Source organism: Nomia melanderi, chromosome 3 (assembly GCF_051020985.1).
Source record: "Nomia melanderi isolate GNS246 chromosome 3, iyNomMela1, whole genome shotgun sequence".
Classification (NCBI taxonomy): domain Eukaryota; kingdom Metazoa; phylum Arthropoda; class Insecta; order Hymenoptera; family Halictidae; genus Nomia; species Nomia melanderi.
Genome location: NC_135001.1, coordinates 12433055 through 12444717, shown reverse-complemented (window position 1 = coordinate 12444717; position 11663 = coordinate 12433055). Strand labels below are relative to the sequence as shown.

Here is an 11663-nt window from a genome sequence, read left to right as displayed (position 1 = left end):
TTCCCAGACTTCACCACAGAGTAGTTTATAGAAATAAAACTGGTATTAAAACCTATGATATTCCTGTCCCTAAATTGGATGACCCTGAATTAGAGAACAGGAGTGTCGAACTACTTCTCCTCAAGCTAGTGGCTCCCGAAAAGCAGTTCCCGTACAGCCTTTACCCTAGGAGTTGCCTGAGACTGTGTGTATGGGAACGAACTATATGTAGTGATCAAACGCAGGTAAAAGGTAAGTAAATAGGATATAGGTATGGAAAGAGTAACTTTTTGTGAGGAGAGTGTCACTAGAATGCCCGCGGACACCGATTTAGCACTCTTACATTAAAGTTTCCTATTTAAAATAATTTTCCGTGATAGCGGCTTGAAGTCTCTTAATTTAGACAGTACTAAATCAGGGAGTATCGAACTGGAAGCTCGCGAATTTCATAGTGACATTCCCCTCACGGAGAGTTAACCTCTTCATCTTACATAATCATAGGGGAACTATTGATCGCGAATCACACTAGCATGAAAGGAGCACGTCACTAGCAGTTCAACTTCTCTGTTCTATAGCATTTAATTATTGTATATATGTATTTCTGCAGTGATTTCGTATTTTTTTAATAATGCTGTTAACTTTTTGTTAATATACTTTTATAATTTCTTTTGAAAAATATTTCTATGAAAAATGGCGTCAACACATATTGATTATTTAAATTCTACAATTAGATTCGATTTTATTATAGAAAAATTACTCCTACTAACAAATGGAAAACATAATGAAACAAAGTTAATCAACAATTATCTTTGTGATCTAAATAGGCTTGATTACCGATTTATTACTAATGTTAATAATGATGTAAGTGAATTTAAAATACATTTTGATTGTATTAATTATTTTACGCATTTATAATATTTGTTGATATAACCTACACTGTATTATTTTATTTATTATAATCAATTTATCCATAATCTTTCGAATAAATTGTTTAAAGTACATAATCGTTTTATTTCATTTCATTGTTTTAGATACTACAATTATTGATTAAAGAATTATGTATAATTGCTACACCTGTGGAAACAGATTTGATACAAAATATATGTAAACTTTTAGTCAATTTAATCCAAAATAATATAAAACTTCAGTGTCAGACATTTGCAAGTGTTAAACAATGGATTTTAGAAGTATTGGAATCAGCTTTACCAATTACGCATAGAGATATCCTTAATGCTTTAAAATGTATTTTAATTAACATGGGATTTAATGATATTAATCGTGTAAGAATCACCTTTTTTATTAAGTAATATATTATTTTATATTATGGTGACTTCAGAAATTTCAATTGTATCACATGTAAAATAATTTATATTTATAGTATTTGCAATTATTATTGGAAAATGATAGATTATTAAAAAAATATTTAAGTCCATCCAAGTTACAGTGGTCTGAAACACATTATCATGCACTTGGGTGCTTAGAAGGAATTTTAATAAACAGCGATAATAGGAGTCTCATTAGTCAAGAATTTGTATCTATTATTAAGAATATTGTATTAAATATTCTCTCATCTTATTTACATTTGAATGATAATAAACTTTTTAATGCCAAAGTAAGTATTTAATTTAAGATAAAAATTTCATATTTCATTGATTATTAAATTTAATTATATTAAATTTTTAGGTTTTAAAGTTATGTTTGTATATACTTCATATTATAATAGTAAATAAACTATTACCACATTCCGTAGACCTTATGGGTGAAGTTTTGGGTGTGGTACAAGTATTTTTATTTTATGGTATTGAAGAATATCCAGCTGTTCAACCAGAGCTTCTGCGTCCAGCATCCATGAATCTTCCTGAAAGGATTCATGTAATTCCTAAATGTAAAAATCTTAAAAATCATAAAACAAAGACAAAGAAGCAACCTTCTAGGAAAACCAATCTGGAACTAAAGAATAATATCACACCAGAATGCAAAAATATGAGTATGCATTCTAGTGATTCTGATACTTCAGATACAGAAAGTAATAATTTTGTCTATGTAGATTCTAAAGTTAGACTAGAAGCTATACACTTATTGCAAGTACTTATCGAGAACTCACAAAGCCGTGAAATATTTGGATTTTGGCCACAAATTGTTGCCACTGGATCTCAAAACGATGCAAGAGTACTAACCAGATGTATTTTAAAAGAACCAGTATCAAAAGTGAAACAAAGCATGCTGAGCACTCTCACTGAATTACTTATTGATGCTAAATTATTTTTAATACATGCAGAAGATACAGATCATACATCTTTTATAACTTTTTTTGGTATAGTGTGTTTAATGATAAAAGAATTACATTTCACATTGTCCTTGATATTGAACAGTGACAAAAATATAGCTGTTTTAACTCATGCTTTAAAATGTACTGCTGCCCTAATTCAAGGTACACCTTATGCACGTTTAAAGACAGGACTCGCCACAAAATTAATGAGTAACTGTAGACCATATATTTTTCATAAAGGTACTTTTCTGCTATGATGTTTTTTTGTTATTATACTGTTGATATATATATTACCCTTATTATATAATAAAGTAATCATTGAATTGTTTATATTTTTTTAGATCCAACAATTCGTGTTGCAGCTCTATCAACTTTTGAAGCTATTGCTTCTTGCGATCCAATAATGCCTGAAATATTTAATATACTTGCAAAGCAATCAGGATTAAACATAGAATCAGAACAAATGCATTTGAATACTTCGTTCAGTGATAATACAGGAGGAGAAGAAGAAGAAGTGGATATCGAAGATTTGAAAAATAATATAACCGCTGAATACGACAACAAATTATTGACAGAAACAAATGTATGTTTTCTAATTCATATTTGTTTAGAGAACATTTCAAACAAGGTATAATTACGTTTAAAGTTACTAAATATATATAATAAAGAAGTATATAATTTTGAAACATAAATAATGAATATTTGATTACAGATTATGAGCACTCCTGTTCGTCTTCAATCTTTGAAACTACTAGGTAGAATGGCATTTAGTACTAGAAAGCTTGTGTTTTCACATACAGAACTAGTTACAGCAAATTTAGCTACAGTTTTACAAGATTCTGAAATACAAGTAATACTACATGCTTGTCGTGCTTTAGAAATTATGGCTGAATGTCTTGCAAACAATGATTCAGAAAATAATAATGCCTTACTGTTCTGGAATATTATATTTGAACCTGTCACATTAATACTTCAACATTCGCAAACAATATTAAGGGAAGCAGCTTGTGATTGTTTAGGTAGCATTAGTCCAATTGTGTTTACACAATTTTCGGTAAATATTTGTATATACAAATTAGAATTACGTGAAAAATGATATTTAAATATTTTTTTGTTAAAATATTTTAGAGGCAAAAAACTGTATTAATCATCACAGTACTATTTGGTGCAGTTCATGACGAAGAAAGTGCGGTAAGAGCTGCGGCGTTAAGAGCATTAGGAATGTTGGTCACATTACCTCCACTGGAAGAAGAAACGGGATTTTTAATGGATTTAGCCGATATAATTTGTTTAACTGCCGATGATAATAATCTTGGTGTTCGCATAAAAGGAGCTTGGGCACTAGCTAATTTATGCAATTGCTTTTCCAAAGAAAAGTAAGTCATAAGTATACCTAATATTTAACTACTGAAAATTAGATATACTAATTATTAATTTGCTATTTTTAATTACATTCACCACTTGCCCAAAAGCAAGTTAAAAAGCTAACTTACTTGAGTAATATTAAATGATACAAAATTTTTTAAGTATTTACACAACTTTGTTTGCAGAAACGATGAAATAGAACCTCTTCCTTTGGAAATTTTATTACCAAAATTATATCATGTCAGTATTAAAGCATCCAAGGACAGTGATAAAGTAAAATGTAATGCTGTTCGAGCTCTTGGAAGTATTTTGCATTTATGTCCCAGCAAACATATACTGAATGATACATTATCAGGATTAGAGGCCCTTATAAATTGTGCAATTTCAGGTCATGATATGAAAGTAAATAAGAATATTAGATGTTAATAATTTTAATTATTTAGTGTACATTCAATGTATTGAATTTTCAATAAATTGTAATAAATAATACAATAGCCATATAATTTAATACATTTTGATTTATTGAATGTTGAAGGTACGCTGGAATGCTTGCCGTGCTCTGGGATTAGTTTTAAGTAACAATCCAGACGAAATATTACCATCTTCTTGGCGGGTATGTAATTAATGAAATGAACATTCATCAACTATTTCTTTTTCCAATTTATAATATAATTTTATTCCAATAGGATTTAATATTTCCTGCATTATGTAATTTAATATGCTACAGTCCAAACTTTAAAGTCCGTTCTAATGCAGCATGGGCACTACGTGCTTGTAATTCTTATGAGAAGTACACTGTAATTTTATGGAAGAGCATTATCGTAGCATTTGAAAATTCTCAACATGTACCAAGTTACATTGAATATCCTCATCGTGACGCTCTTGTACAACAAGTACTTAAACTTACTACTATACATAGAATAATATAATACTATTGTACATACTTATTATTATAATTTGTTTAGTTGTGCCTTACCCTTAGTCATGTTGCTGCTTGTACTGATGTGTCAGATTTACAAACTCTTTGGTCAGAGATTGGTGACCATGTAGATGTGATTTCTGATTATATGAAACAATTTCAGGTACAATGATTTGCTACTTATAATTAACCATTAACCATTAATTTAATATTAAAAACTATTTTAAATAATGTTATTATTTCTAATGCTTGTTTTAGGAAACAATTGTGCCCGAGAAAATTGGAGACTTAATAAAAGCAAAATCTCAACTGGAGAAATATGTGAAGAGTGCTCCTTTATTCGAAGATCGGAAAATTGCTCACAACTTGGCAAACATTTTTGAAAGAACTAAACGATATGACAATTTAGATGCCACTCTTTTAGTATTATGATGTACAACTATCAAAAAAAGAAAAATCATTGTATACATTCTATACTCAAGTAGAATATAAATTCAATTATCTAACTGGAGAATGTACACAAATATTTAACGAAGGTATATATAACAAACACTTAAATTATATGTAATATCATGAAAACATCTTTTTACATTTATATCCTTGTTTTACATTATATATTCATTGTTTAAAGCTTTTTAAAATTTGAATTAAAAACTTTAAATTATTTATTTGGAAGTCATATTTCACTGATATGTGTAAAAAAATTAACAATTCTTAGTGATTTTTGTAATCATATTTATAAAAAAATAGCACTGTTCATTATTTTAGCAGAAATAATCACAATTAAATGTAAATACAGCTTTAAACGACCACTTCACATTAAGTGCTTTTAATTCTTACACAATTCTCTGTTAAAGATTTATACTATCAAGTATACGATTCTCACTGTTATTTTCAGATATTTTACATTCAAAGGTTGATACATCATTAGCATGTTCAATTTCAGATTTATAATTTTTTGCATTAGTAATACTCTGTAATTGCAATTCCTTTTGATTTACCTTGTCCCGATCTACATTTTTATTAATGTTTGTCTCTAATGTGTATTCTACAATCGTATTATCTTTAATTTCATCATTGACTACAACTTTAGATTCGTTATCATTTTCTTCATCCTCGTCTTCCTTATCTGTACTATTATCTTCTGAATTGCTGTCTTCAGTTTTATTTGATTGGTTATTTACTAATTTCAATTTCTTCTTTTCCTTCCACTTTTGCTTCTTTTTCTGTCTCTTTGCTCTCTTTTTGGCTGTTATTTCTTCAGCTATCCTTTTATTTTCTTCTAATTTCAGATGATATTCAGCATCTAAAAGTTCCTAATGAAAATATAAACATTAATATTTTTATTCCATTAAGAGCATGAAATGAAAATACTTATTTATTTTATAAATATTATTTTAGGTTTATATCAACCTAAACAAAAATTCAGGTAAATGGATAAATTTTAACGTTACATAAGTTGATTTTATAAAAAAAAGTTTGTGTAAATACTATGTAAATAAAAAAAATTATAGAAAACATATCATACATGTTAAACTATATATATATATATATATATATATATATATATATACCATATATATATACCATGCATTATATCTTCCAATGAATTACATTGTTATTAGAATGTGTTAATTATTTGAAATTTCAATTAATTAATTATATTACATTAATTAAAATTACCTTACGACCTTTCTCCTGTATAAATTTTTGTCTGGCATACTCTTTACGCCGTAAATGTCTATACACATGAAATTCTCCACTGCCTGCTCCTGCACTACTTCCCATTACATTACGTACAAATTCTGGTACCGTTGGTGTACTTTTAGCTTTAGGTCGTTCTGGTAATATAACAGGTTTCTCCTATTATAACAATAATAACATTTTAAACATTTTTTTAAGCAGGTTTGTTAACTATGTAGAAAGCTGCTTATTTTAAGAAAAATAATATTGTTAAAAATAAAACGTATTGAAAAAAACATTTTATATTCACTACACATACTGGATTTTTCATTAATTTTTGAAGTTTTAATCGCTGTAAATCAATTGCATTTTTTGCAACAACAGGCTTTTCTTCTTCTTTTTCTTTATTCTCCGGCATATTAGTAATAGTATTATATTAAGATTACACACTTTTCATAACACGACTATGAAACGTAAATCATACACAACAAACTGATAACTACAAAAGAAACATGCAATATACATAGAAAACTGTATAATCTATGTATGTAGGTAAGTATATCAAAAGTGTTTGAACTGCCTCCCCTCAAACTAGTGACTTCGATCAGCGTTCCCTACTACTTCCATTCTATTTGCTCAAGCTGTTAGGTACTATGTATCGAGGTACTATGAGCAACGTTATATAGAATTCAATATAAACAGGTGAATGTATACTGTATAAGTAGGTATGGAAAGGGTAAATTTTTTGAGATACCCTAGCTGTAACGTGTTACTCAGAAAAAAGAGCTCTAAAAGGAATGTGAGTCTAATTGGTTAATTTTCATCTTTTTTCATGTCATTTTCGATACCAATTTGCTATTCGTCGTATGGTTACACGTAACCAATCAAAATTATAAACAAAATACATGATGCGAGATCCTTCTTGTCCCTGTACCGTTCCGGCCTTTTAGTGAACAACGCGAAGTTACTGTAACAGTTCCTAGGGGAATTTGGTTACTGAACTCATATAACGAGATTACTGTAAATATATATAAATTATTCTAAAAACAGTACATAAATGAACTGTAACATTATATAATAGGAATTATTGTCTGCGTAAAAAAAGAATAAACATTAAGTAGTACTCTTTAGTGAAATTACGTTAGTGACAGAAATAATGACATGTTACTAATAATTTCAACCCAAGCCAGTTGGTAACAGTAATAGTAGCAGAAGGCTTTCAATATTGACGCTTATCGAAAATCTTGTAATCGTCGGGAGCTGAAAAAATTTCGTTGTCAAATTCGAAGTAATTTTTAGAAAATCTGTCACACTATTGTTTACCTTAGAAACAATGTCAGATACGGTAATAGATGAAAGGTAATTCTTAAAATTACTTACAATGAATGTTTTTCAACGACATTTAATTTTGCTTAATATTTACACAAATTTTTTTACAGAGTAACAGATGAAATTGAAGCATTAAAAGCAATTTTACTCGACGATGAGTTGAATATTAAAGAAAACGAAAGGTAAGTGTGTGTATGAAAAATCTAATGCTCGTAACCTAGTTATTTAAGTAATTTAATTGTCATTTAAACATTTTTATTTATTATATATTTTAATGATAGTTTTCTTGTATAATGTTATTATTGGGGTAGGAAAGTTGACTTTTATTGAAAAAGATATTTTATTAGTTATATTTGATACATATAAATATCAAGTTTTAAATATTTATAAAACAAAATAGGAATTAATTACTGATAGTGTAACTTCTTTCTCTTAATTAATTTATGAACATTGATACATATTATTTTCATATTGCAAATCTAAATTTTCTTCATAGTTGTATAATATGTATAATGACTATTGATCATACATATATATTATCATAGATAAACATCATGCACACACACACACGCGCGCGCGCGCGCGCACACACACATGCACACACATACATATGCATATAAGAAGTATATATATGTATATTTATATTTATTAGACCAACATGAAAGATAAAATTTGTATACTCTTTATGTATAACTTAAAAAATGTATTTGGTGAATAAGTGTTTTCTGTGTTTGTATTAAAATTGATAAAATAATGTTCGATACATTTTTAGAGGTGAGCCAGAATGTATCGAGACTGTGTTATTTCCTTCAACTGGTGAAGATTCCCAATCTCAATATGTTTGTGTAATATTAATTGTTCAATTACCTGTGGGATATCCTGATGTATCACCTATTATTAGTCTTAAAAATCCTAGAGGATTAGATGAAGAAACAGTGAAGCTTATGCAAGCTGATGCAGAGGCAAAATGTAAAAACTTCATAGGGCAACCAGTTATGTTTGAACTCATCGAGGTATGATAACTGTATATTAACTATATATACATCTTTTTTAAATAATTTTACAAGTATTAACATGTTCGCGACCATAGTCAAGTTTGAAATACTCTTATTCTGGATCATGCCTTTCTTGCAATTGTTTCATGTGATATGTTAATCATATAATTTTTACACATGGTACATAAACTAAACAAAGCATTTTACATAAATGTCACATATGTATAATTTTGATACAGCCAAAGTGACAACAGAGTATACCATATGCCAAAGATATGTTAATATCATCATAACGACAGTAATCAACAGTATCACACATGTAACGCTGGACTCTCTAAACATATCATTGTGTCAAACATACGTGACACATGATCGCGAACATGTTAAAATAAAATAGAGAAATACATTAATATGTCATTAAATGTAAAATAAAATCTAACACATACTATTACACACACTACTTGATAGTAGTAAGTCTAGTAAATCTAATGATCACAATTGTAGTGATTTTTTATTGTTAAAATCAGTAGATTACAAAATTCATATTTTTTATTACATGTATACTGCACTGCTGATGAGATTTCTACTGAAACAATACAGGGACAAAGAGAGTCTTTCGCTATGTGATTTGTTTATTGTTTTAACTAATTATGTGTAAACATATTGATAAATAATATTAGTAATAACATATAAGTAACTATATAGATAATAACATTAGTATCAAAACTGAGATAAGAACTGGTGAAATTGGCCAATTAGGCCCATGTTCCTTTCAAGTAGTATTCCATCAGCAACATAGAATAACATGCATATTTTTTATATAATTTTTATCGTACGTAACATAAAATATGCTTTATGTTATAATTATTATAGTAATTAGTAATCATTTTTTAATGTTATTGTAACAGTTAATAAGAGAACATCTTACAAGAAGTAATCTTCCAACGGATCAATGTGCCATATGCTTGTATGGTTTTCGAGAAAGAGATGAATTTACAAAAACAGAATGTTATCATTATTTTCATTCGCATTGTTTAGCAGCTCATGTAGCAGCAGCAGAACGGTATTATAGAGAAGAACAAGAAAAATTGCCACAATGGCAACAAGAAACTAAAAACAAATTTCAGGTACTAATTTTTACACTCTTCGGTTCTCTTTATTTTTATTATATAAATTTGTGTATAAGAGTTTTGATTTTAATTGTTATTTCATGTTATAAACATTCAATTATTTTAACAACTTTATTTATATGACAATAATGTATTCTTTCACAGGCTATATGTCCAGTGTGTCGAGAATCAATCAATTGCGATGTGGAGAGTCTTTGGTCAGCTCCACTTCCGATTGACGTTGAAGCTGCAACAGATTTTTCTGTTACCGCAGAACTGAAAGAGTTGCAGAAGCAAATGGCAGCACTATTTTTGAGACAACAACAGAGAGGTGGAATAATAGATTTAGAAGCTGAAGGTGTAAAATTGTTGGTAAGAACAGAAGATGAATCTGGAGGAACTACTGAAGAACTCAATCCACCAGGAACAAGTATAAATACGTATTCAAATCAGAATGTACAACCCGTTAATCAAATGGTATGTTTACAGAATAACAGGTATCAAGAATATTCTCATTTTAAATATTATACACGTTCAATAAGTTTTAATTATATTTATCTAGAAACAATTTTTGAATTTATAAAATTATATTTATATTTAAAACATATTTAGCATAAAAATAATTTGTTTGTCAGTTACCACAACCAAGACAGCCTTTACATCAGGCACAAAATCATGCTCAATATCAGTCACGTCAATTACATCATGCTTACCATGGACATAACAATCATGGCCATCGGAATAGAGGTCGTGGACGAGGTCATTATCGCCGCCAGTTTGACAGGGTTAGGCAGACGGAATCCACTCCCACATGACAATGGGTTCGAGATAAATTTTATTATCTGGTCTTCAATTTCATTAAGTGTACACAAAAATGTTTAACATTAGTAGTATAATTATAAATATATTATATAATAATTGTTCAATTTCAAATCACTTTCACGTGATTAAATTATAGGTATTATCGTTCAGCAACATTCCCGTTGTAACGGTGTATAAAATGAGGCATGTTGATACTACCAAGGACTGTTTGTGTAGACTGAAGCCATGGTGCTCTTTTAAACGATCCGCAGTCGTACAAAGTTGATTCATTTTTTTTAATATAGATGTGTATACAGAGCTGTAAGTACTATAGCAAATTATAAACAAAAGAAAAAAAATTCACAATCAAATACTAAACACTAAAAATATTTTGTACCAGTAATTTAGAATTTAACGATGTAGAAACATTTTAAAAAATAACGTATATCATTTATATTATGTATATTTTATGATAATTTTCGTGTGCGATTTCAATTTATAATACTCTTTTTCGTACTGTCACATATATCAATTGTCGACAATATTATAGGTCGTGACATGTAACAGAGCAAACATGGATCAGTATTTAAACAGATACTTACTTATTCCTTCTAAAGGAATGGAATGTTTAACGCGTATATTTGGAGGTAATAAAGTAAAGTAAATCTTTAGAAAAAATATGTAATACTATTATATCTCAAGTTTAACATATGAAATATACCTTTCAAAAGTTGAGAACCTTGGTTTAATGCATGAATCAACCACTACTTCTGAGAAAATGTTTAATTCAAGTAATTCAAAAGTAGTATTTTATTAAATCTAAATACTTTTCTAAGTAGATTGATTTACATATATATACATATATATATATATACATAACATCTCCATTCTATCAATTTTATTATATCGTTGATTTTACAATTTTTCTATATATTTAAAATCTGTATAAACTTCAGTTCAACTTTACATAACTATCAAAATACTTTTAATGTTAAATATTTATTGTAAATAATTCTTTATTGCACACGAACATAAATTTTAGTAATAATTTAAAAAATCTTCCTTACAATTGTGATACTTATGAAAGAGTGACAAAGTAAAAGAAATCATTCCAATACAAGTAAATTTAAGTATTGATTTTTGTCACAATAATATGAATTTTTATGTAAAAACAAAGATGTTACGTTATAGTTTCAAGTCATTAAAATAATTGT

The 11663-nt window shown here is 28.2% G+C and overlaps 3 protein-coding genes across 7 annotated transcripts; 2 read left to right on the top strand and 1 right to left on the bottom strand.

Annotated features, from left to right (window-relative positions):
- Positions 1–65: 65 nt before the first annotated feature.
- LOC116428135 (HEAT repeat-containing protein 6) lies at positions 66–4964 on the top strand. 2 transcript variants are annotated; one of them, XM_031979359.2, is made up of 12 exons: positions 66–231; positions 1011–1259; positions 1358–1591; positions 1663–2488; positions 2590–2876; positions 2961–3302; positions 3377–3624; positions 3799–4015; positions 4149–4226; positions 4300–4506; positions 4579–4695; positions 4791–4964. In XM_031979359.2, the coding sequence occupies exons 2-12, from the start codon at positions 1236–1238 to the stop codon at positions 4962–4964; spliced, it is 2754 nt and encodes a 917-aa protein (XP_031835219.2). In that variant the 5' UTR covers positions 66–231; positions 1011–1235. The 2 variants fall into 2 exon arrangements, with proteins under 2 accessions (XP_031835219.2, XP_031835218.2); XM_031979358.2 differs by lacking the exon at positions 66–231 and adding an exon at positions 276–840.
- A 119-nt stretch (positions 4965–5083) lies between these two features.
- LOC116428140 (uncharacterized) lies at positions 5084–6866 on the bottom strand. The gene is made up of 3 exons (XM_031979368.2): positions 6535–6866; positions 6216–6395; positions 5084–5848 (listed from the first exon to the last, which is right to left on the bottom strand). The coding sequence occupies exons 1-3, from the start codon at positions 6631–6633 to the stop codon at positions 5384–5386; spliced, it is 744 nt and encodes a 247-aa protein (XP_031835228.2). The 5' UTR covers positions 6634–6866; the 3' UTR covers positions 5084–5383.
- A 367-nt stretch (positions 6867–7233) lies between these two features.
- LOC116428139 (E3 ubiquitin-protein ligase RNF25) lies at positions 7234–11187 on the top strand. 4 transcript variants are annotated; one of them, XR_004235203.2, is made up of 7 exons: positions 7234–7574; positions 7655–7726; positions 8317–8557; positions 9448–9666; positions 9814–10125; positions 10284–10770; positions 11000–11187. XR_004235203.2 is itself a non-coding variant. In XM_031979366.2 (7 exons), exons 1-6 carry the CDS (start codon positions 7549–7551, stop codon positions 10461–10463), a joined length of 1050 nt encoding a protein of 349 aa, XP_031835226.2. In that variant the 5' UTR covers positions 7234–7548; the 3' UTR covers positions 10464–10469; positions 10607–11187. The 4 variants fall into 4 exon arrangements, 3 of the variants coding, with proteins under 3 accessions (XP_031835226.2, XP_031835227.2, XP_031835225.2); XM_031979366.2 differs by having other exon boundaries at positions 10284–10469; positions 10607–11187; XM_031979367.2 differs by having other exon boundaries at positions 10284–10512; positions 10607–11187.
- The last annotated feature ends 476 nt before the right edge of the window (positions 11188–11663 follow it).

Excerpts from the sequence above, each read along its gene's own strand:
- LOC116428135 (XM_031979358.2), top strand. The coding sequence starts at position 670 with ATGGCGTCAACACATATTGATTATTTAAATTCTACAATTAGATTCGAT. Across the intron at positions 841-1,010 it reads TTACTAATGTTAATAATGAT|ATACTACAATTATTGATTAA; the intron begins GTAAGTGAATTT and ends TCATTGTTTTAG. Across the intron at positions 1,592-1,662 it reads ATAAACTTTTTAATGCCAAA|GTTTTAAAGTTATGTTTGTA; the intron begins GTAAGTATTTAA and ends TTAAATTTTTAG.
- LOC116428140 (XM_031979368.2), bottom strand. The coding sequence starts at position 6,633 with ATGCCGGAGAATAAAGAAAAAGAAGAAGAAAAGCCTGTTGTTGCAAAA. Across the intron at positions 6,396-6,534 it reads AAAAATTAATGAAAAATCCA|GAGAAACCTGTTATATTACC; the intron begins GTATGTGTAGTG and ends TTGTTATAATAG. Across the intron at positions 5,849-6,215 it reads TACAGGAGAAAGGTCGTAAG|GAACTTTTAGATGCTGAATA; the intron begins GTAATTTTAATT and ends TATTTTCATTAG.
- LOC116428139 (XM_031979366.2), top strand. The coding sequence starts at position 7,549 with ATGTCAGATACGGTAATAGATGAAAG. Across the intron at positions 7,727-8,316 it reads AATATTAAAGAAAACGAAAG|AGGTGAGCCAGAATGTATCG; the intron begins GTAAGTGTGTGT and ends ATACATTTTTAG. Across the intron at positions 8,558-9,447 it reads TTATGTTTGAACTCATCGAG|TTAATAAGAGAACATCTTAC; the intron begins GTATGATAACTG and ends TTATTGTAACAG.